Raw genomic sequence first — 24,804 nt, forward strand, 5'->3', positions numbered from 1 at the left:
ACTGGTTTCACACTGGAACAGAACAGAACCATTGTTTGTTAGTTCTGTACTTAACAAAGTCAAATGTAAACTGTGAGAACAGATAAATATAGAAATCTGACGGATTTGGTGAAACTCACTTTAGATTATTGTCCAAATATAGTGAGAGAGTTTTAAATAAAAAGGATGATTCTGTGTGTTTTCGACCACCAGTACAAAAGTTCTCACTTCTCACACTGTGGAATACACACGGTTTTAAAAAATAAATAAAAAAGACTTAAACCCAACTTCTCTGTAACACATCCACGCGCTGCATTCAGAACCATCTAGATTTCCGGTCACCAACAAAAACTTGAGCCCCCTGTTATGGTATTTCATAGAAAGTTAAGTGAAAATGTAAAATGTCGAACGTCGGAGCTGAAGTTACATGTAACTGTCGTACGTGTTAAATTCATGTGTAGAAATGTGTTAAGTCTTCGGTTCAAGCTATTTGGAAAAAGGATCAAGTAAACAACAGAAAACTCTGGACGGACGTAAGACGCTCCATCAACAACTCTTTATCAAACTCCTCTAACTTTATCAAACTTGATTTATCACATAACATCGAGTGTTTTCCTTTGGTCTTGTATCGTGAGTTCCTTTGGTTCAGCTGAATTTAATCATGAGAGTGAGAGGATCTCCCTCTTTCTTGGTGACGATCGCCTGCATCATTCCTGAAGGTGTGTGGAGATACCTTGAACCTTTGAAGAAGTTCTCAATGAACGACCGGTCGATCGTGTCGCACTTCCCGATGGCCGCCTCGAAGTTGTTGCTGAGGACGCCGTAGATGTTGCCCTTGTCGTTTTTCTTCCCGAAGAACAAGAAGAGGGCGTAGCAGTCCTTGCCGACAGAAGCGCAGAAGTCCACTAACCTTTCGTACATGGTCCTGTTGCCCGTCGCCTTCTGGGCCATGAGGAGGGACTCGCTGAAGCCCTCCGGGGAGACGCCGTTCTCCTCGGAGTCCTCCCTCTCCGGCAGGTGCAGGATCTGCACGGCGATCTGGATCCGAGGGTTCTTGGTGGGCTTCTGCAGCAAGGCCCAGACCCAGTCGGCCCCGAGGAGGATGCGCTGCTCGGGGGTCATGGCGGTGCAGTTGAAGGTGTCTGTCATGTTGAGGCTGAGACTCTGGGTTATGTAGGTCATCAGGAAGACCTGTGAGAAGACAGGGAACCTCTAAGAAACAGTTTGATATATCAACGCACCGAAGTTTATCACTGATCAAGGCCCCTACCTGAGTGAGCACCTCGGGGGTCGGGTGGAACTTGTCCTCGGGGTCTTTGAAGAGGAGGTACTCCTGCGTTCTGGACGCGGCAGCCGTGATGCAGTCGTTGAACAGAGGTATGAAATCGTTGGGCTTGGCGACGGGGGGCTTCCTTAGCGTGGCGAAGATGCTGGGTCGAGGGGCCACGTTCTCATCCGAGGGGGGCTGGGTGTAGGTTGACGTGTGATTGAAAGAGGGGAAGAATTTGGAGGTCTGGAAGGCGTTCGAAGTGGGTTTGCTGTTGGGTTTGCCCATGATGGACTGATGGTGGAGAGCCGGAGATCAGAGGGCGGATTCCCTGATACACTACAAACAGAATTTGCACAATTAGATGAACGTAGAGTCTTATTGGAAACGAACATATGGTTGGTAGAACTCGAGACCAGTATTTTGATGAGCTCTATCTTTGTTTTCCTGCCATATGTTAACATCGCTTCTTCCATTTAACAATGAATAAATTACTGTTGCACATTAAAAGTCTACCAGTCGTCTATCTACCAACGTGAAGCCCTGACACACACTAAACATATGGATCTTAATACCGTTAAAACCTTGAGTTACTCACCAGGACGGGTCTGGAGGTAAGTGCAGTTCCAAGTCCACTACCGGCCCACCGCTCCTGTCCCCTGTCGAAACACACAGTGTGTCTGTGTGTGTGTGTGTGTGAAGCCGAGTCTCTGGGGTCCTGGTGTGTGCAGAACCTTCAGTAGAATAAGGTCTTCTCTCCACGGGCTCCCGGGGGACTGTGGCAGTGGGGGTGTGGTGTTTGTAACTTGTCAAATTTGAGCTAAGTCAACAAAAGACTGATCCTACCAGTTAACTGTCAGCGGCAGCTTGGCGACGGGGGCCGGCCCGAGGGGGTTTGGTGGGTAAACAAAATGCTGAACTCCTGCTCGTCTCTCGTTTCAGTAAGAAACACAAATGATGAAATAGGTCGAGTCGCGTCAATGGGAAATCAATGGGAATTGTTCTTGTTGAATTCAAGTTTTAACCAATGGAACCTTAAAGTTTTCACGAGCTTGTGAAGCAGCAGGAACTTTCAGTCGAGTCCCACATGAAGTAGAAGAGACAGTTTACTAATCCATTGCTTTAATCCAGATAATTCACCTGAGGTTATCTGTTTGTAACTCAGAGGACTCAGGCTGTCAAAGTGCTTTTATTTCATCATACAGTTCTACAAGTGCTTTGCCATTTGTGCAGTTGTACATTTCAGGTGATGGTTTTACTGTCCTAAATATTTACAGTAATATTTACAGTAATATACATCTGAACCAGTTCTGTACCGAGGTGCAAAGGGAGGAACAGGAGCAAGGATCGATCATTTGAGCGGTAACTACAAAATAAACTGGAAAATGTAATCATCCAAAGAAATCTACAAAAAAAAACCTAATAGTGACATATTACATTTTTCCTAAGGGCAAATAAATTCCAGCATCTCCATGATTTCTTCTCCCTCGGGCTGTTGAAGCTCCTCAAGTTCACAAATGTTTAACACGTCTAAACCTGACAAACTGAAGTTAGGCTTGTGTGGAATGTACCAATATGTTGTCAAGTGGTTTCACAGATTCTGTCGTTAATACTGAACTGAGGAGCCACTTTTATTCATATTTCACATATCTTGTCTTCACCTCGGTAACTGGGATGAAATCAGCCGTCATGATCCAGTGATCCCTCTCTCCTGGATAAACAAGCACTAATGGAGCTAAATGGGCAAAATCTTACTCTATAGAAATATGAATTCATGACAGAATTCCATCCTTCCTAATGTAAACAACATAATTCCAACAAATGAACGTGCTTTAGATATGTTTGTAAACATGGTCCCATTCATATTGTGAATGAATAAACTTTGTAAAATGGCCCGAGACTCAAATTGTTCTGAGTTTTTGTGCTTTCAAATTTCCAGATAAAAGAATTTCACTTTGTTTGTCACGTAGCAAGAAAGGACTCATCTGAGCCTGTCGTCCCCTTTGAGAAACCAGGACCCCCCACAGTGTTTGTACTGGTTTGTTCCCAGTGGTCAATCAAAGCAGGTTGTTCATTGAAAAGAGAAACAAGAAAATGCCCCAGTTGTCTGCACCTCATCATCGTAGAAAATTGAAAAGTGTGACCTTTGTAAATCTGTGTTTACTGTAAGTTACATGAGTGTCAGCGGCTGGTAGAAGGGGACGTGACCAGCAGAGTGAGGGCGGGGCTTGGGGTGCGGCGCAGCACTGAGATTGGCTGCTACAGGTGGTTGATTGACAGCAGCGGAGAGACGACAGCGGCGCGTCACTGTCCGTCAAACGAGCGCCGCCTGAGGAAGCCTCATCTCCTTCTGCAGCTCCTCCCGGCTGAGCAGGAGCTGGAAGCAAAGCACCATGGGAGTTTAAGAGGTTACCTGGCAGCTGGTGTGGGTGATGAATTAAGTTTGATTAATTGTTATTTCAATAATTAATTGATTAATACATTTTTAGTACAATGGGAAGCACATAACATTTATTTATTTCTGAAAATTGGAGAAAGAAAACCTCGAATTTTTACACAGTTTCAACAGGTTGTTATTTTAAATGTGCAACTTGATGCTCCCTCAAATAATAGTTATAATAATATTTCTAAGTGACATTTGTTATAACTTTATCACAAGGTGGTCGAACACGTTTGTTATCCACAGCTTTAAAGTACAATTAACAACAGGAGTAAGATAATGGAGGCTGTCATCTCCATGACAACAGGGAAGTAATGAAGTACTGGGAGCAGGTTTCACGCTGGTTCTACTGGAATTAGTTTTTAATTTCCTCACAGATCCGAGTCTGTTCGTGTTTATCTCTCACATTAAACTCCAGAGCGACTGAAACTTCTGTTACAGTCGACGAGGAGCGTTTACTTATCGGCTGCTGCAGGAGTCATTAACCAGCAGCCTGTGTGTGTGTGTGTGTCTGTGTGTGTGTGTGTGTGTGTGTTGCTGCTTACTGTGAGGTTGTTGATGCTTTCAGACAGAGCTTCTATTTGCAACATGGTGCCCTCTGTGCTCGCCATCTGCAACACACACACACACACACACACACACACACACACACACACACACACACACACACACACACACACACACACACACACACACACACACACACACACACACACACACACACACACACACACACACACGACGGCTCATCACAAGTCACGATTACAGACACTTACTGTGAACCTGTAGACTGTAACAACATGGACGACATGACGGCTCCCAAAAGTGAAACCAAAACTTCTCGATCGCCCCCTGGAGGCTGGCTTTAGTATAGGTCCTAAATCCCACCTCCTCCGTGTTAGTGGATGGGACGTGGACCAAACGTAAAAGTGCATGTTAACTGATTTAGTCAGTTTAATGATAAAGTATTCAAAGAGTTTATGTCTTTCTCCAAACAGAGGACCATGAAACTTGGGAGAAGGATGTGCAATTACAATTTGGTGCCGATCTGGATAAGGGGGCGGATTCAGGGAATTGTTTTCACTTTCTTCAACTTTACGAAGTAGAAGAGTTTGGTTCTCCGCTTCATTTCTGGCGACAGGAAGTGGAGCTGCGTCGTCCATCTTTATTTTCAGTCTGCGAGTGAAACAATGACGAGCTTCCTGAGCTGCAGTACGCAGCAGTAGATGTTGTGTTTCATGTTCGTACGGTGAAGTCTGTGGATGCAGGTCAGTTGTACCTGCAGCTGCATGCTGGGCCGTGCTCACACATGCGCTTCTCATGCCAACTTTAACAGGGTTACCGTGGTGATGGTCGGCAGCCATGTTGCCTCAGATTGGTCAGTCGGGGGGGCAGCCACTGTGATGATGATGAGGATGATGATGATGACAGCAGTGGTTAATGATGAAGATAACTGTGTCACATCCTTGTTATTTATCATCTCACACACTTCGATAACCTCATCTGCTTTTCTATAAAAAATGGAGGAATCGACTTTACACACGTATAATTTTTGTTTATTAAATGATTTGATAATTTCTTTTTGACATTTACATGAGCACACGTGAGCTTCCTTTAGCAGAGCAGGATTTTTCTTTACTATAAAAATACTATTACAGTCAAATATGAAAATAACGGTACAAAATCACCACCTCAGGTTTCAAAGAAAACATGCTGTTTCATAACTGGATCTGCAATCACATAAATATTAAATAAAATCCCTCCATTTGTAAGATTATGCAAATATTGCACGAGTTAATCTCAGCCATGTGACAGACCTGTATTCAAACTGCAGGATACAAAAGGTGGAAGTGATGTGATGGCTCGCACACAGTTAAAAATCCCCTAGAGGTGGTGCACACATGTTAGAATTTAATACTGTACAACAGGAGTTGTCCGTATATACTGTGTGGGTTACAGGAAGTGATGTCACAGGACGAGTCCAGAGAGAGGGGCGCTCTCTCCCGATGAATTCGATCGTGGCACAGGTTGGAGGCTGAGGTCGGGTTAGTCAGTTATCTGAGGGGAAATGAAATCATCCAAACGCAGTGTGCGCCAGATTCATCGTCTCGGTGCACACGTCACGACGAGCGGCCGTGACCGTGACACAGTCTGTGAATCTCTTCGGGAGTAAGGCACAGGGTCGGGCTGATGAGGGAGGGGGGTCTGAAGGAGCAGGGAGCGGATGAGCTGAGGTATTATGGGCCGCAAGCAAAGGAAGCAGAGTAGAAGCCGATTGGCGGAAAGCGTGACAACATAGCTGTCCGTGGTGTCGACACAATATCGCCATGTTGTCATCACGGGTGTTGTCATGGAGATGGGAGAGCCCTGCTGTCGTCGAGCCCCACCTGGTCCCTGGACTGGTCCGGCTCCCGGTCCAGGATGGGGCTCAGGCCCCTGAAGCCGGAGTACGGGCGCATCTGTGTCCCGTTCGCCACGGGCTGTCCCGACTGGGGCGAGGGCGACTCGATGGGACAGACGTAATCCGTGGACTCGTCCGCTCGTCTCCTCCTGAGGTGAGTCAGGTTCGAGAAACCCAACTTCTTTGGCTGCGGTGGAGAAAAGAGAAAGACAGAAGATGTGACTGTGACACCGTCTCTGTCTGAATCACAGGCGGCTGCAGTGAGATACATGACAAGTGTGTGGGTCGTATGAAATCTGTCCTGCTGAGCTTTAAAGTCACTCAGGCTGCAACAAACACTCATAGAAATACGGTCCCTAAATATGTTTTCATCAAGATCCATGAATTATTAGTTTCCATGTTCCTTCCACTAAGTTTCATGGAAATCCCTTGAGTAGTTTTTGTGTAATCCTGCTGACAAACAAACAAACAAACAAACAAACGGATACTAGTGAAAACCTCCTCGGTGAAGGTAATACTATATATAATATACTATAATATACTATACTTTTCTCATATCCACATGTTCTGTGTCTTCAGTGCAGATGATTAGTAAGTGATATCAGGCAGGAAGGCGCACACACACACACACATACACACACAGTCTATTCTCCATACCAGGTCATATCTGTGCACATTAATATTCATGGAGCACCTCAGGACATTTGAGCTTTAGGTGTCCCGAGGTCAGAAATGGGTCAACAGTTATTGTGGGTTGTGTTTTTTTTAACGGTGGATGATTTATTTATTTTCAGTTTTCCTTCAGCAGAGCACAGAGGGACTTAGCGCTGACGGCGGAGTCTTTAATCTGCGAGGAGGAGCGCGGCAGTCCCGGGGCGAGTCTGTTCTCACAGGCTTAAAAACACTGAGGGGCTCAGGGCTTAAACGGAGCTGACACACCGAGGCCTCACCACGGATTAAGGTGCTTTCTCACGGAGGACGGGTTAACCGTGCGTTTGTGTGTGTTCTCTTGACGCGGCCTCGTGTCGCCTCGCAGCTCTTCCTCTTCTGCTCCGAGTCGAATACAATGTCTCCTGTGTTTGTGTTGTCTCACCTTCACTTTAGCCGCGATGCTGAGGGGGGCGCAGCCCGCCGCCTCCGTGTACTCCCTCTTCTCCTGCTGCGCCTGGCCTCCCACCAGGTTGTCGAAGTTGGTGGTGAGGTGGCGTCTCAGCAGCGTCTTCTGAGGAGGGATGTTCAGTAACAGGGCCAGCGTGTCGGAGTTAAAGCGAGGCTCCAGCATCTGTGGGGAAGAGACGAGTTTACGATTTACGTCATAAAGGTCAATATCAGGCTGTTAAAGAAGATGGCCGACATGTCTCCACTTCCTCCCGTTGCACAAAAATGAAGCCAAGAATATGGGCGCTGACATCTTTGTTTTTTTTTCATTTGGAGCCAGAGTCTGTCTCGACCAATCACAAGTCAGTCCCAGCTGTCAATCATGACATTTCACCCCATTTTCATATCATCAAAAAACAATTAAAACCAAAACTATTCTGCAGCCAGCCACCAGGGGGCATTAAAATGATTTGGCTTCACTTTTAATGAGCCGTCATGTCGTCCATCTTTATAGACACTCTATGGTCATGTACTCACTATGAGCCCTCCGTGCACGCCGCTGCCCCTCAGGTTCGGAGCGTACTCCGCCAGGTCCACGGATCTCAGCCACTCCATGACCCGGTGGTTGGACCACTGGACGACTTCACTGGGAGAGAACTGGTTCTGTAACAAACACAGGAACACACATGGATGAATGGATGAACAAAGACAGATTCTAATCCTAAGTCTTAACCTTCAAACAGCCCTTTGAAAAATGTCCTCACTCCATAAGGTCGATGCTCAAAGTACACACTCTTACATAAGTACACACACACACACACTCTTACCTCGGTGCCTGGCCTTCGCTTGAGGCAGTTGGCGTTGAACTTGTTGACGTGGAGAACGTGAATCGCACACTTGACGCTGAGGTGATGGAGCTGACTCGTCACTTTGAGGAATAATAAGTCGTTCTGAAATCAAGGGAGGAGAAGGAGAATGAGCAACAGATCAAATACAAGGATTTACTTTGAGTCATCAAGTTCTCTAAAGTTTAAGATCTGATTAAACCTGATTGAACTGTGCAGCTTCTTTTATAAACTCACCACGGTGAGGAACTGCAGCATCTGTCCGTCCACTCGTCCTTCATTGAACTGATCCTTGTACTGAGGGAGGCCGATGTCGTCGAGCCAACCTGGAGCGTGACACATTTCAGTTTTCATGATGATAAAGTTCAGGATAAATAAACGTGTTTGCGTGTGATTTAAAAGCTCACGTGTGACCCAGATGTAATCGAGGTCCGCGGACTTCTCCGGCTGCTTGCTGCTGAACGTCTTGACGGCCAAAAGCAGCTTCTTCCTGTGGAGAGGATTCTTCATCGCCATCTCCTGCAGGGAACCAGAGAAACCACTGATTTCACCAAAGACAAGACGGCTTTTTAGATTTACCTGAAAAAAGCAGACTACAAAATTAAAACGAGCGTGGTGAGAGACAGAAGTGGTGAGAAGAGACCGAGCTGGTAGAAAACGCGGGAACAAGCGCGGGAAACGGGTGAGACAGAACGCGGGAGAACAGAGGAACAGACAGCGTGGTGAGAGACAGAGACACGGCTGGTGAGACAGAGACACGCTGGTGAGACAGAAAACGCTGGTGAGACAGAGAGGCGGAACAGACGGGGAACAACGGAGACAAACCGGCTGGGAGACAGAGCGCGGCTGGTGAGACAGAGACAACGGCTGGTGAACAGAACACGGCGTGGTAGAGACAAACGGCTGGAGACAGGGAAGCGAGCAAGAGACACAGAGCGGCGGGTGGAACAGAGACCTGGTGAGACAGACGCGGCGGAGAGACAGAGAGCGTGGTGGAGAGCTGGGAGAGACAGCGCGGGTGAGAGACAGAAAACGCTGGGAGACAGACACGGCGGGAGAGACAGAACACGCGTGGAAGACAGAGAGGCGTGAGAGACAGAGCGTGGTAGAGACAGAGACACGGCGTGGTGAGCAGAGAAACGGCGGGAGAGACAGACGCGGTAGAGACAGAGGCGGAGAGACAGAACGGCGTGGTGAGAGACAGAACGGCGTGTGAAGACAGAGACACGGCGTGCTAGAGACAGAAACGGCGTGGTAACAAGAAGGCGGAGAGAAGAAACGGAGAGACAGAACCAGTGGTAGACAGAAAGCGGTGAGAGACAGAGACACGGCGGAGAGACAGAAAACGGGTGAGAGACAGAACCGAGAAGGTGGGAACAGAGCGTGGGAGAGACACAGAACACCGGGTGAGACAGAACGCGGGAGACAAAACAGGGAGAGACAACGCAGGAGAGACAGAGACACGGCGTGGGAGACAACCGGTGAGAGACAAAACGAGAGACAGAAAACGCGGGTGAGACAGAAAGAGAGAGACAGAACACGGCGGGAGACACGCGGTGAGAGACGCGGTGAGCAAACGGGACAGGGAGAGACAAACACGCGGTGAGACAGAACAGGCGGTGAGACAGGACACGAGGTGGTAGAGACAGAACACAGCGTGGTGAGAGACAGAGACACGAGCGTGGTGAGAGACAGAGACACGAGCGTGGTGAGAGGCAGAGACAGCGGGTGAAGACGGAGACAAAAACGGGGAGACAGAGACACGGCGGGAGAGACAGAAGGGAGACAGACACGGCGTGGTGAGACAGAGACGGTGAGAAGAAGCGGTGAAGCAGAACAGGGGGTGAGAGACAGAACAGGCGTGGGAGACCAGGACGCGGGAACAAACACGAGAGACAGAAACGGCGTGGTGGACAGAACCGGGTGAACCCGCGGAGACAACGTGGTAGACAAACGCGTGGTGAGAGACAGAGACACGGCGTGGTAGAGACAGAGACACGGCGTGGTGAGAGACAAGGGACACGACGGGAAAGCTGAGAAAAAACGGTGAGACACAGAGACACGAACAGAACGCGGAACAGAGCGGGAGCGAACACAGGTGAGACAAGACACGCGTGGTGAGAGACAGAGACACGAGCGTGGTGAGAGACAGAGACACGAGCGTGGTGAGAGACAGAGACACGAGCGTGGTGAGAGACAGAGACACGAGCGTGGCGACGAGACAAGAAACGGCGTGGTAGAGACAGAGAACGCGTGGTGAGGACAAGGTGAGAGACAGAACGCGTGGAAGGCAGAGACAGGCATGGTGAGAGGCAGAGACACGGCGTGGGAACGAAAGAAGCAAAGAGACAAAACGAGCTGGTAGAGACAGAGACACGAGCGTGGTGAGAGACAGGGCGACACGTTGGACAGACAAGGTGACAGCGCTGAAGGCGAAACTAAAGAGGACGTTGAAAAGCAGCGACGGCCGTAACTAAAGGGCCAAAAACAGACTGACACACTACGACGCCGATCAGACAAGCAGAACTGAAACGGACGAGACAGGACGGACGGATGATTCATTTGTCAGGTACGTAAAAATGAGCCGGTTCCAGACGCCTCCGTACAGAGAAGTGAGAAACCGTACGTGTGTGTGTTTACCTTCTCCAGGTCCTGTGGGGTGGCCGACAGGAGAGTCTGACCGCCGGTGACCCAGTGGCGAGCAAAGACGGCGTACTGGCCGAGTCCAATGTCCTCGAGCCAATCACACACCTGATCTGTGCTCCACTTGGAGAAAGGCAACTTCAGGTCTCTGAGAGGAAAAGGAAAATTGTCTTAAATGAGACGATACAGCCACAACGAGTCTCGTGTCTTTTTTCCTTTGTCCCCCTTCAGATATACTCTACATGTATGATATATATAATATACCGTGTGTTCCCTGACCGGGCCAGTCGTGGTCCAGCTGTGGCTCTGAAGCCTCCTCTCTTAAACTCTCCCAGCTCCGGGTCCTGAACCTGGACGGGGCTTCCTGATTGGCTGCGGCGGATCCTGAGGACAACACGAAAAAGAGACAAAGAGACAAATACCGTGAGAACGATGAAGACGTGGGCTGAAACCAAAACCTACAGACTTGAATACTTACTTCCCCCAGAGCTTCTTAATGCCTCTGTGACTCTTCCTGTTCTCCGGTGAGACCGGCGACTGTTGTCCAGAGTCCACTCCGGAGGACAGAGGGGACTGGTCTGAGAGGACGAACTCGTCCAGCTTGTCTGGATGTCCTGACAGAGACAAACACAGCAGGGAGGTTGATGACGTGAGAGCAAATCAGCTGAATTATTAAACGTGTATGGGCGGGCGTTTATGAGCTGTAATGCCACCAGGGGGCGATGCAGGTCTTTTTCATTTCACATGCAGTCTATAGATTTAGCCTCCATTCCTTATCGACACGCTTATGTAGCTAAAAGAGCATGTGGGATTTATTTAGTGTGTCCAAAACTTTGGTATAAAACTAATAGTATGTGGATTGCATACTGTACATACAGGGAAATACTACAGGATGCAAATACTGCAGTCATGACAACAACAATACATTACACCAACAGAGAGAGAACTGGAGGACGGGACTATCGTCAGTGTACTGGGAACAATGACTAGTATCCAATGGACACATTTGTTTGTACATCACCACTTGATGGGAAGTTAACTGGGAAATCTCCCAAAGTCTGATCGATTTTTCCCATAGACTGTAAATCAAGATGGACGACACGTCTCTACTGATCCAGAAATGAAGCCAAAATAACCCTAATAAGAAAGCTGCCATTGGGGGTGGAGACAGGGTATCGACCTCCCGCCCATAAATAGGCCTGACCAATAGCTAGTCAGTCTCAGCTGTCAATCATGACATCTCAGCCAGCCCGTTTTTATATCATCAAATAAATAATTAAAGCATCAGTGTGATAAGAACTACCTAAAATGACAGAATACATCTTGTACATGTATTTGACGTGTACTTCTACTCGTTAGTTTGGTCCACGTCCCATCCACTAACATGGAGGACGTTTTTGGAAGCTGTCATGTCGTCCATCTTTTAACAACGTCTGTGGCTTCTCCTCGAAATCATGTACAAATATATAATTCAATTAAAAGGTGCAAGTAGCTAAATTAGCACCGAACACAAAGACTCTCTGGATCCAGTCAAGCAGGAACCAGGGGGGGGGGGGTTAGTACCCACCGACATCATAGAGGTCGTGTTTCCCAGGAGATCCTGAGGCCGTTAGTGAAGCGAGAGGAAAGCAAGTGGACAGAAATCAGAAGCCGGCGTTAGTCACACCCACGTTATTTATAAGAATACGTGTCGTACACAAAGAAAGCAACACGCTAACCTACGAGTGACCAGAGAATTTCCATCCTTGACTAGTTTTAATTTAATCTGCCGCCGCTGTTTGATGCTGACGTGTTTTTTTCCCCCGTTGTTTACTTTAAGCGCTCCCTCGACTCGCTCCTTCTCAGCTCGACGTCCTGCTTCAGAGCGTCGGCGAGGAGGGGGCGAGCGGGGTGAGGCAGCGGGAGGAAGAAGTGGGGATGTCAGGTCGCATCCCCGTTTGTTTACTCTGGGATGTCTAAGCCAGTTGAACTGTGTGCATCCCTTAAGCTGGCGTTCCTCTGCCCTCTCACAGCTCTGTGATCACACTCCTGCTCTAAGCTCTGGCGTTGGCGGATACATGGGTGGCTGCCGGGTGCTTATATGCCTGTTAGCGTTAAGAGTGAGTGTGTGTTAGTTTTTTTCCCGTGAACGCTGATGTGAGAGAGCTGCAGCATTATCTTCAACACTCCTAATAATCCTCGCTTGATAGTTCGCTGATCCTCGGTGAAAACAGTCGCTCACCTCGGATGTTTGACTGTGACGGGACAACCTGGTTTTGTTCAGGAGATAACGGATGTGACATTTCGTTGGTCGGAAGCGTTTGAATGAAAGGTTTCTGCAGGTTTCGACTTTCTAGGACCAAATTTAAGACCCATGTCAAGTACGACAGAGACAGAAACTTACGCTTCCCCCAAAATTAACGATGAAGTGAAGAAGCCCGGTAGAAAATTTATACTCAACATTAGCTACCTAAATGCTACGCCTTCAGTCCGAACTTTGCGTTAATTTGTATTATGCGTTGGTAAGTTGGGCCACCGCCGTTTACAACGTGGCTTTCTTAAGACGTACGTCATCCAACCGCCTCCACCAATGAAACTCTTAACTCAGCGCTGCCCTCTAGTGGATTTACGATTGCGTTTAGTACGTAGGCAGTGACGGTTACACTCTCTGAAATGAACGTATCTCTTTTTGTACGTAAAGGCAGCATAAATTAGCCTTAACCCTCGAAACGCCACGTTACATCTCAAACAATCTCTGGTCTCTGGTTTGTAGTTTTATTACAACGTGTTTATATCTGTATTGTTGAGAAAGATCTACAACTCATAACAAACTGAAAATGCTGCGTTTAAAAATTAAAGTCCAATGGAATTAGCATTAATGAACGTTGACATAATTAAGACCCACTAAAACGTATATTTAAAACCTAGTATGTAATATTTAAACGTCTTAAAATTCAGGTGACAGCCCCGTGAAGGTGCATTTCCAGTGCTGACATTTGAATTTCCATGTGAGCATACAGTACCTAAAGCCGGAGCACTGGCACTCCTGCAGCGGACTGTCGCCAGAACACAAACAAGAGAAGGGGAGGAAGAGGAGGGAGGAAAGGAGAAGGGAGGAAGAGGAAGGGGAGGAAGAGGAAAAGGGGAGGAAGAGGAGAAGGGGAGGAAGGGGAGGAAGAGGAGGCCACAGAGGAGGAAGCAGTTGGAGCAGAGTTCGGTGACAAAGTTTATTCAGGGTGAGTTCAGTCCATTAGTTTTTATTTAAAGTCAAGGATCTGTTCTTCCAAAATTAACAAAACCAGTTTCCCATTCAAGGGAAATTCTAGATGTCTGTGTGGCAAGATACAGCCAGAAGCTCGTTAGCTTAGCATAAAGACTGGAAGTAAATGGAAACCACTAGCCTGGCTCTGTCTGTATAAAATGAGTTATTCATTGGCTGGGTAAAGTGACGTCTGGAGTCCTGGGACGACAAGACTGTGACCGTCGTTACAACCACAACTTACAAGATGTAACGTAATAATCAATGAGCTTCAGAGCTTCAAGGTGGAGAGCTGCAGATAGAGAAGGTTTATTTCTTTATCTTTGGACAGAACCATTTCAAACATTTCCACTTCTTCCCGTCTTTAAGCGGCTGACGATCTCATCCAACGCTAAACAAGCGACTTTTGTCCCAAAATGTAAGTCATGCAAATGTTTGTGTTTGTTTGTTTCGTCAATTCTGTCAAAAAATATCAACTCAAAGTGCTGGTTGGTGCTGCTGGGACTCACTCAGCCTGTAGTCCTGCTCGGGGCTGTGAACAGGAGAGAGCTGCACGGGAGACGAGTATTCTCCGTCTCCGTTCATCTCAGGTCTCCGCTCGCTCTTTTTACTTCGCTTTCCAGGTAGAGTCTGATACTTGCTCAGCTCCAGGTCAGGATTCTGCACAAGGAATTAAAAGAAAATCATACAAATATGAGCGTGTTCACACCTGAGAGTCTGAACCAAGCTTCATGTGTTTGTTCCATAGTTTCATTTGATCTGGTGAGTGTTGGTTTCAGATTGTGATTTAGGTTTAGATTTTATTGGTGGGTCTAGCACCGAGTTTCAAATACCCCCATCATGTACAATGAAAGTGTGCTGCTGAATTTCACATTTCACTGATTCCAGCTTTGAGTTCTGCCTCTGATCAACAACTCAAAGCTCAAACCTCATTTCAGCAATGCACCGTTATGTATATCGTATTAAATCACATGTTCTCTACTTCTCTCGTCATGTAAATATCTTTCATAAGACAGCGGTGGGGGGGGGGGTCATGTTTGATTTGCTCCTTTGTTCCTGCGGAGGCGGACGTGATGTCCGAGGATGTCTAATATCTGACCAGGCCTCAAAGTCACCGGGGCTCTGGAGGAAGAGCAGGGGAAAGGCCAGCAGAGAGAAACAGCTGGGAGGCAGCCATGACGCCGAGCGCTCCTGACAGCCTGTTCAGGTCGGGCCCGTGCGCCTGCGTGTTCACGGCGATGTGTTTTATGAGCGTGCAGTAAAGTGCAGCGGTCACACACAGAAGGAGACGTTCTTGCTCCAGTGGAAAAACTCGGCTGTGAACTCGGCTTGTCACACTGGGAACAAGAGGTCAGAGGTCAGAGGGCAGCGTCGCGTCATTCACCGTGCAACACCACACAGAAGCCTGATGTCACACGTGTTTAACATTAACAAGCTCAGGTTATAAATAGGATCACAAGAAGAAATACGCTTCTTCTTACTCCGGCGCTTTAACGATAGAAAATAATATAATTAAACTAGAATCACCATCCTGTGGTTACACGCCTCCACTAACCACGTCTACTGTGACCTTTGACCCCTGAAATCTAATGAATTCATCTTTTAGTGACAATTGGTCCAAATTTTTCGAAATCCCCCTAAAGGCAGATTTGAAAAACGTGTTTATGAGGCCAGTGTGACCTTGACCTTTGACCTTCAGCATCTTGAGACCAAGTGAAAGTTTGCACATCAGCTAATCCCTGAGACACACGTCTGAACGCTGTTTCTGTGCGTGTGAAACATCTTCTCTCCGATTCTTTTTGTGCAACAACCAATAGAATGCCAGATGTCGTGATGATGAATGAAAACGAGGGTGCGTTGGCTTTATGTCTTTGAGCGTCCCCGTGCGGGAGGTTACTCGTGCTCTCCTGACCTCAGGGATGTATTATTACACCGGCTTCCCGTCTGTGTGCTGCAGGAGTCCAGCAGATCGCTGTAACAACTGTAAAAACTAAATGGACGTCCGCTGTATTTAATGGGAACAGCACCAACGGGAGAAGGAACCAAAGGGGCAGTTTAATTCGTCATCACTTCACCGGACATTCTATCGTTTGGGGAGTATTGTGCAAAGGAGCTGGAGCTGGAGCACAAGCAGGGAACTATGTGAGTGCAAGCTCAAGGGTTGTGCGTGAAAGCATCACACAATGTGAACGTGAAATCCAAGAGTCCTGCTCTCAGACTCGTAGATGAAGAGGAAAACAAAAACCCAGAGAAGGTTTGGTTGTGTGAGGTCGAGCAGCAGATCAGTACCTCTGCCCCTACATCTGATTCACTCTCAGCAGGTTGGATCTCTACAGCCTACAGTCAACACAGGTACAAGAGAGGGAGGACACACACAGACACACACAGACACACACACAAACATACAAACACACACACACGCAGATACACGTACACACACACAGTACAGTCAAAGAGAGAGAGAGAGAGAGTGAGCAGGTTAGTCATTTAGTAAGAACAGAAGTTAGTGTTATTTCTAATTGGTTATAAAGCAGGTTACAGTAGAAAGTTAGTTGATGTAAATTAGATGTTAAACTGTTTTATTAGCAGCTGGAAACAACAGAATAAAACAACGAACCTTTTGTAAGGATCCACTCTGCAGCTCCTCCAGGCTGCTGGACAACAACCTGCGCTGATGCCTGAGGAAAATAAGATTTACAATTAGTTTGCTAAGAATGAAAAGACATCACATGATATTATAATGATACCTCCAACATGTTCTCACCCCTCATTATCATTATTTTATTGTCTCTATGTCTTTATAACTTATCTTCTGTGTCTTTTATAGTTTTCCTTTCTACAAATCTTATTTCTAAAATTGCACATCTAATCTTTTATCCTTGCTTTTCCGTCGCCATGATTGAACTCCTGTTGTTTTTAATATGCTATTGTTAAATCTGACTTGAAAACCGAACTGACTTCCACAAATCTTTGTGGGAGGATGAGACACGGACCAAGAAAGTTCTTGATCTGGACAACGAGACGGATCCAGGAACCTTTTATGACTTTGACCTTGTGAAATCGAGAGTTTTCTGACATTTGGTGCTGCTGTTGGTCGAAGTGGGCGCTGACACGAACTCACCAGGAACCGTTGAAGAAGCTTGTATCTGCGGTCGACACCAACGATGCGTCCATTGAGTTTTGGAGGCTACAAAAAACAACGAAAAAGAGGAAATGTTTACATGATGTGTGTGTGTGTGTGTGTGTCTCCTTATTATAAATCATAAGATTGTTTTGAAAGTTAGGGTTAGTATTAGGATTAGATGTGTGCGTCCGTACCTTAAGTCCAGTTCTCTCTGGTACGGTGAGGACGATAACATCAGTGGAGAAGATCCTCTTGATGAGATCTGTGGAGACCAAACACAATTCAGTTCAGTGATTCAAGCTGAATATCATTTACAATAAAGTATGAGACGGTTTGTGGCGTTACCTCCGACCGGAGGATGTCAGAGTGAGCTTTGTGTGTGATGGCTCTGAGCTTCAAAGTGCCGCTCAGCTCCTCCTCACTGCTCCCTGGTTGGTGAGAAAACACACAGCTCAATAATATCACAGCAAACAGGAAGGAGAGAAAGAAGAGGAGTCGAATACCGTGTTCCAAATATCTCATTTTATCAAGACGTACCCTGAGTGAGAGCGAGGACCTCCCTCATCTTCCTGTACTGGCTGAGGAGAATCGTCAGCTCCTCTATACGACGATCCTGTTCATCACACAGACGTTAAAGCCTCAGAGAAAAGAAGCCGTTCACACGTACTCAGGTGAGAAAAGACAGGTTTGATTTACCTTCTCATCATTTGACGCCAACAGAGACTCCATCCCCACCTTCAGCCTCTGGTATTCCTGGTCTGACGAACAAAAGCAAAGGATTCAAGTGTTATTTCGGAGTCTCGGTGACCTCGCGTCCAGTTAACGTGGGCGTCTGATTGGTGCCTGACGTGCTGCCGGTAATGGACGTGACAGCCTCGCTAATATGAGTAAACAAGCAAAACAGACACTGACAGCGCGACTGATACAGAATCAACACCTGGGACAAACACCGGTGCAGGAAAAACAAGGTTTCTGTTTTCAATCACTGCAATTTAATCCTCAGACGAACGGAGGCTGACGTACACTGGAGTGGAAATGGAATGGAACGGACACTTCGAGAATAAAATCATAATATTACAAGAATTAAGTCGTAATTTAATGAGACAAAAGTCAAAATATTTCAGAAAAAAACTAATCTTGAACTAATCTGATGTTTCCTGTGTCTGAGGTTCGTTCTTCACATTAGACTCAGTTTCTTACACAATCTTTTCAATTGCTTCTTGTAATACTACAACTTTATTATTGTAATATTAAACTTTATTCTCATAATATGACAAATGTATTCCTGAAATCTCAGATTTGTGGGGGAACAGAAACTTGCACGTCAACAACAAACAAACACACAAACACACAAACACACAAACAAACACATGAGGTGAATCTTGTTTAAAAAACAGAAACATGTTTTAAAGGGGAACGCCACCAATTCTACTCATAAAAATCAGTTTATAGATATTGTTTAACATTTAAATTGTAGAACAAATAACAGAATCCATATCTATCGATTTATAGATCAACCAAAGACCTTGTTTTGTCTTGTTTTCTTTTCTGTTCATTCATTTGCTCACTGCACTGAAAATTAAAATAATTCCTTCCGTGGCTTTGGAGGAACTTTCTCTGAAGATGGAATCGAACGTATCATCAGAAATCATCAACTCTGACCCTCTGACTAGTGAATCTGCTGACGTGCCCCTTTAAATCACCGGGTTTGCAAACAAACCAACACAGATAGAATCTAACATGTTGGATATAGACATAGACATGTTAGATCAGTGACACTCATGTACACAGAGGGTTTTACGTGTTTATAGAGTGACCACATGAGAAGGGTTAGGGTTAAATCGGACTCGTTCACATCAGCACAGCCTTACATTTGTTAATCAGCTGCTTGATATACACCTCCTCTAAAGCAGAGGGCAGCAGAGAGGCGAGAAGTCAAGAGAGAGGGACACGTTGATTAGATGCAACAGTTTTCAGAGTCGACACACGTGCACATCGCTGGCTCTCACACACACACACACACACATTCTCACTGACAGATGTGGAATGTGCCACGATTGGCCGGGCTCTGTGTTGAGCGTACCTCTCTCTGCGTTGTCGTTGGCCGAGCCGTCTCTGGCGAGCAGCTGAGTCTGCAGGCACTCGATCTCTGCGTCTCTGGAGGCCAAGAGCTGCTGCAGCTCGGAGATCTCAGCCTGTGGAGGGAAACAGAGAGTTGGTCCTTCGGCTCGTTGAGTTGTAAGTCTCAAGGCAACTGGAATCAGAGGAGAATCTTATCGGGTTTGTCCATGGACGTAAAAACATCATGTGGAATTAGATATAACTTGTTGTCTCGAGCCGTTTATCCGACCTGAACTCCAGAGAATGTCCGCACATATGGTTCTGGACATTCTCCAGAAGATCTCCATGTTTTTGAAGTTTGACATATTTGGAGTAACCATATTTGGAGGAGTGGGGGGTGGAGCCTGACTGAGAGATGGAGGACACCCCCCCCAATGCATAAGGAGGTTCCAGAACGTGGGGTCATGACCTCCTGGGGGTCGCAAGAAACTGAGAGGGAGTTGTTTTCCAGACATATAATAAAATACATGTTTTAAATAATTCAAAATAGTGTGTTTTGGACATAATTGTGAGAACATTGTTGTTAAACTTGAAATAACACCACAAATAATAAAGAAATATATCATCAGCGTTCCAACTTTCTTTGTCTCCACAGGAAACAGCTCATTCATCTGATATACTTCTTAAATAATTCCTGTAACATTTACAACAACTGAACATACACAAACAACACAGAGCTGATGCATACACAACACGTAGAATCACATCATCCATGCAAACTGTCAGGAAACACGTCAGAAAGGAAGAGAGACAGCCGGAAGCAGAAGGACGAAGTTTCTTCTGCTTCTGCAAACATCTCAGTTCAGCCATCACATGAACAACAGAAACAAAATACAGAGGATCAGGAGGAGGACGAGCAAAGTGCAAAATAAAGAAACTGGGACGAAGGGGAGAAGCAGAACACTGGAGGGTGGAGAGGCGGAAAAGCAAAAGGACGGAGTGAAGCAGGGAAAGGACTCAATCAGACGAGGGGCGGCGAGCAAGAGGAGGAGGAGGAGAAGGAGGAAGAGGAGGCACCTGTGCGCCGCGCCAGCGCTCCTCCCAGTGCTGCTTCTCCAGCTGCGTGTGCTCGACAGTCAGCTTGAGGCTGGACAGCTGGGTCATGAGCGACTGGTAACACACATGGAGAGAGTAAGAGATAGAGAGCTGGAGAGAGGGAGAGAGAGAGAGAGAGAGAGAGAGAGAGAGAGAGAGAGAGAGAGAGAGAGAGGAGAGGAAGAGGGTAATGACAGGGTTGATTTAGAGATGAGGAGAAAGAAAGGCAGAGTGGGAGCAAGCGGCAGAAAGAGAGAGAGAGGGGTTAATATAGAAGAATAGAGGAGAGAGGCAGAGGAGGAGGCGGAGGAGGAAGGAAGCAGTGAGATAAAGCAGCTTTCACCTCCTTCCAGTTAACAATGATCAGTGTATAAAGAGGGAGACGCTCTTTCATTACAGCTAATTAACAGATTTTAACTCTTGCTCCACTGAGATAAAATCCTCAACTCACAAACAACTACTCTAATTTCTTAATGATATGTAACTTCGGGGGCTTCATCCTTCGGAGGCTGCATGTGAGGACGCCCGACACATGCGTCCTTTCATCCCAGAGAAACAAAGGCTCCAACGGGTGGCGCCGGCAAGCTCTGAGACATTCAACGCTTGAGTCTCACGCTTCGACTCAACGGAACTTAGCTAACGGTACAAAGGTTAAAACTTTCACTTCAGCTCGCAGTTCAGCTGGTGACGCCGATCACGTAAAACAGAAGAAGAACTGTCTCATCTCTGCGTCGTCCGAACGGATGCAGCCCCTGAATTGAAACACAGCTCTCGGTCGATGACGTGTACTTTGACTTGTTAGTTTGGTCCGTGTCCCATCCACTAACATGGAGGAGGCGTGGTTTATGACCTGTACTTGGTTTGGCTTTACTTTAATGAGCTGTCATGTCTTACATCTTTCTTTACCCAGTGGTTTTCACACTTCGGTCCAGCTCAGTTTAACTCAACGTCGATCAGCATATTTACGCTCATTCAGTTTTCTAGTCATATTTATCTGTGGTAACATGATCCTTATATGTATCAAGGGTTTTTAAGTAATGAATTTTTGTTACGATTGATGATGCTCATCGAGCTCTGAGCATCGACACGAGGACGGTTTTTACCTTCGTCGCTCGGAGTTTTTTCTCGTATCGACTCTTCTCTCCTTCCAGCTCGTCCACTTTGTTTTTCAGCTGATTCACTTCTCGTAACAAATCCTGGTGGAAAATAAAAAAAAAACACAACACACCACAACTTTAATACATCTCCCGTTTGGAATCTGAATCTGAGCTGTGCACATGCCAACATTTACACTAGGGGGGGGGTGGAATTCAGACGTCAGGTTCACATTCGGTGCAGTTACAAAGGTCTCCAGGGCTGAACAGTCCAGGGGTTAATAAAGGAAACATGATCCTCCTGAAACAGACACCACAGCGTGTGGGGGGGGAGCAGGACTGAAAGCATCCAGGCCGCACATCAGCCGGTCTGAGGAAACCCTGCACAGCGTCTAACTATACAAACCGCTCCATGACCCCTCCACCTGGTCAGTGAAGGAGGAGACACACTGGGTTAGTAGAGGGAGGAACCACTGTCATGCAGGAGAACTACGTCAACACACTCTGATCCAAAACCCAAGATTCACAAAGACAAAAATCAGGACCGGGGCTGAAACCTGTTCTTTTTTCCAAATGCTTCAAACGCGTGAGGAGTCAAAGATTCTCAGTTACTACGTCCACCAGGAAAAAAACAAATTACTTTACTTACTAAACTACTTGAAGCTTTTGTAGGTTAATTTACTTTTCGACACTCGACTCCTCAAACGTACGGAAGCATTTGGAAAAACCAATCAAAAGTCTCCATTTCTGCAAGAGCCCGAGCACAGCGTGACTCCAGCTTCCTGCGACACACACACACAGACACTTCACGAGAGGTTGTTAGTTTGATTCTGTGGAAATTTCCAAAATACCGGGTGGTGTGTGGACGGGTTAAAAAAAAGGGGAGAGGAGGAAGAGGAGGAGGAGAAATGATGGGGAAGGAGGGGAAGATGAGTTCATCCATCAAGTCTCCCTACGTGTACAGTCTGTCCTCCATTGTGCATCCAGGCGTCAGGGCCGGGCAGGCTGAGGTCAGAGCCGGCTAACCCCGGCTGAGGGTCCTGGCCCTGGGCTTCGCTGCCTCTGGGCTCCCCCTGCTGGGCCTCCCGCTCCTCCAGGGCCCGTTTCTCCTGGATGCGAGTGCTGATCTCTGCCTGAAACCTGCACATCTGCTCCTGGAGCTCACTGATGAGATTTACCACACACTGGGAGCGACGGAGCGACGGAGGAGGTGAGATGGTGATGAGGAGGAAAGCAGGAATGAAAGGAGAGGAGAGGAAGAGGAGAGACAGACATTAACTTATTTGTTCATCTTCATCAGCATTTGGGGAAAAGCCTGTTTCCATAACTTGATTTGCGGAAAAAGCTCAAACACAAAGAAACAAAAACCTCTGAACTACATCAAATTATTAAAAAAATAAGTTAAATTAAAATAATTTGTTGGGAGAAAGAGGAAAATCGGTTGGAAGAGCCCTGAAAAGAAGTTTAAGATTAATGGAAGAAAACGTTTTCATCAAATTAAAATACTTTTTACAGTGAGTGAGTTACATTTTGTCCCCCAGACTCAAATCATGTTGTTTTAAATCACTGAGTTTGTCCGAATGCTACATGTCCTCTCCCTGCCGTGGTCCTTCCCTCAGCGGAGCAGCTCAGGGTCTCAGCCCTCCATGTAGCAGCTCCACCCGAGCACCAGGCTAATTATAACATACTTGATCTCCAGCCAAGTCTCGTCCCGGCTGAAACAGAGAGTTGAAACCAAGAGAGCGAGACAGGAAGAGCGGAGAAGACAGATGTGCTGCAGAAACAACAGGAGACGCTCAGGAAAACAACACATTAAACTCTATGAGCTCTCGGCCCCCGAAAGAAACTCGGAGGTTTGTGGAAGTGAAAAACGCAGCGTCGTCAAATTCAAAGGCTTGTTCCTGAAAAGTTGCTGTTTCGGTAATTACATCGTTAAACACGGAGCAGTGGTGCAGCTTGTTTCTACTTCCACAGTCTTTACATTTCATAAAGCACAGAGGGAATATGAAGATGGACGACACCAGGACACAGGTCATAATTATATTTATAAATAAATGATAGTTTCTGTCATTTGGGGGGGTTCATGAAAGTGAAAACCTGTCGTCCATCTGCATTTAAACTCCATGTTCCGGTTCAAGGACACAGGTGGAGTCAGTCCGGGATCGAACAGCCCACCGTGTGATTAGTGGTGCCGCTCTACCTCCCGAGCCGCAGCTGGCGCCGATTCAAAGCGTTCAACAGACAGCGGAGAGTTTATTATGTTCCTGCGGCTCCCGGAGGTAAAAGTGTTTGTCCAACAGGAACGCTCAGAGTGGATGCCTGTCATTCCTCCTGCCAGACCAGCTGTCACAGACACACACAGACACACACACCACACACACACAGACACACACACACACACACAGCTGACAAAATGCAGACGAGTGTCAGTCTCCGTCGTAACCGAACCCAAACGCCACCGTTGTGCGTCGGATGTGTTGGATTTGTGCACGTGCACCACAGCACATATCTCATCGCTACACTAACTGAGCATCAACCTGTCAGGGTTGAAACAGCTCCGTCTGATGTGGATCTTTACTGAGCGCGGCCGCGGCCTCCGGCTCCGACGAGCAGCCTCGTGACGCCTGAACCCGCCCCAACATCAGACTGGAGGAAAGGGATGAGTGCAGCTCTTTCTGCTGAAGTGCCCTTGTGCCTGACATGTGACCGTGACTGCTCTTAATGCTCAAAGGCTGTGAACAGATCAGGATGTCAAGTCCAATGTTTGGGTCCAGACGGATAAAAAGTGACTTTCAGGATCCTATCTTCAAGTCCTTTAGCATCTCCATGAGGTTCACTTCAGTTTTATATGAAATGCTCAACAATCATTGGACGGGTTGGAACTCACACTCGTGACACTCACGCCCCCTTTGGAACAAAACGTAAAGATGTTGTTGTTCCTTTAACTTTTATTGGGTTAAACTTGATTTTTAATAAAAACTGCAAAGAAGCAAACCAGCGAACACACAACAAACTGGAACACAAGACTAGAACGTCCCTCAGTAGAACCAGCAGCAGCTAATTAATCTGCATGAATTCATAGAAATCAGTCTAATAAAATATATCGTTGTTTCCCTCTCTTCATTCAAGAGTCTTTCGGTTTCAGAGCAGGACTTGTTGATTGGATTTGCTTCCACTCAAATTGCTTGTGTTTAGATTCCCTGCTCCCGAGCTGCAGCTCTTGGCCTCGAGCTGCTTTGGTTCGCAAATGCAGCTCCGAGAAAGCAGAAGTACAGAGACTGGTTTTACTGTTGTGATAATATAAATACGCAAAACAACCATGACCAGAAGAGTCGGATCACACTTTGGTTATTCAGAGTTTTACTGAAAGCTGCGTCCTGAAGTGTGAAGTTTGTCTTGTTCATTTTACGCCTTGCACGACAGAAACGAATATTTCCACGGTACATTTTGTCATTTTTCATTTTTCAATCTGTCCATCACTGTCTCTCATCCTCTCTTTTCCTCTCCTCCCTCCCTCTC

At 46.7% G+C, this 24,804-nt stretch overlaps 2 protein-coding genes across 18 annotated transcripts in view; both read right to left on the reverse strand.

The window, feature by feature from the left end:
* On the reverse strand, positions 1-2,175 carry rep15 (RAB15 effector protein). The gene is made up of 3 exons (XM_035156874.2): positions 1,845-2,175; positions 1,250-1,585; positions 1-1,170 (listed from the first exon to the last, which is right to left on the reverse strand). The coding sequence occupies exons 2-3, from the start codon at positions 1,532-1,534 to the stop codon at positions 625-627; spliced, it is 831 nt and encodes a 276-aa protein (XP_035012765.1). The 5' UTR covers positions 1,535-1,585; positions 1,845-2,175; the 3' UTR covers positions 1-624.
* A 3,045-nt stretch (positions 2,176-5,220) lies between these two features.
* Positions 5,221-24,804, reverse strand: part of ppfibp2b (PPFIA binding protein 2b) — a 54,749-nt gene continuing 35,165 nt past the window's right edge. For 4 of the 17 annotated variants that reach the window (XM_047339888.1, XM_047339889.1, XM_047339896.1 and 1 more), the window contains 24 exons: positions 22,242-22,469; positions 21,295-21,387; positions 20,174-20,302; positions 19,119-19,230; positions 18,907-18,939; positions 17,732-17,793; positions 17,573-17,648; positions 17,381-17,463; positions 17,230-17,297; positions 17,033-17,098; positions 16,529-16,589; positions 16,201-16,248; positions 14,421-14,571; positions 13,676-13,708; positions 12,241-12,273; positions 11,152-11,287; positions 10,938-11,057; positions 10,671-10,821; positions 8,438-8,549; positions 8,268-8,356; positions 8,013-8,135; positions 7,723-7,848; positions 7,181-7,369; positions 5,221-6,274 (listed from right to left, as the gene is read on the reverse strand). In XM_047339888.1, coding sequence (XP_047195844.1) covers positions 6,035-6,274; positions 7,181-7,369; positions 7,723-7,848; positions 8,013-8,135; positions 8,268-8,356; positions 8,438-8,549; positions 10,671-10,821; positions 10,938-11,057; positions 11,152-11,287; positions 12,241-12,273; positions 13,676-13,708; positions 14,421-14,571; positions 16,201-16,248; positions 16,529-16,589; positions 17,033-17,098; positions 17,230-17,297; positions 17,381-17,463; positions 17,573-17,648; positions 17,732-17,793; positions 18,907-18,939; positions 19,119-19,230; positions 20,174-20,302; positions 21,295-21,387; positions 22,242-22,469 — 2,562 coding nt within the window. In that variant the 3' untranslated portion in view covers positions 5,221-6,034. The remainder of the gene's footprint in view (positions 6,275-7,180; positions 7,370-7,722; positions 7,849-8,012; positions 8,136-8,267; positions 8,357-8,437; positions 8,550-10,670; positions 10,822-10,937; positions 11,058-11,151; positions 11,288-12,240; positions 12,274-13,675; positions 13,709-14,420; positions 14,572-16,200; positions 16,249-16,528; positions 16,590-17,032; positions 17,099-17,229; positions 17,298-17,380; positions 17,464-17,572; positions 17,649-17,731; positions 17,794-18,906; positions 18,940-19,118; positions 19,231-20,173; positions 20,303-21,294; positions 21,388-22,241; positions 22,470-24,804) is intronic. The other 13 variants (XM_035156860.2, XM_035156869.2, XM_035156868.2 and 10 more) reach the window with 10 other exon arrangements.

The sequence above is a fragment of the Hippoglossus stenolepis genome, chromosome 5 (genome assembly GCF_022539355.2).
Source record: "Hippoglossus stenolepis isolate QCI-W04-F060 chromosome 5, HSTE1.2, whole genome shotgun sequence".
In the NCBI taxonomy this organism is placed as follows: Eukaryota; Metazoa; Chordata; class Actinopteri; order Pleuronectiformes; family Pleuronectidae; genus Hippoglossus; species Hippoglossus stenolepis.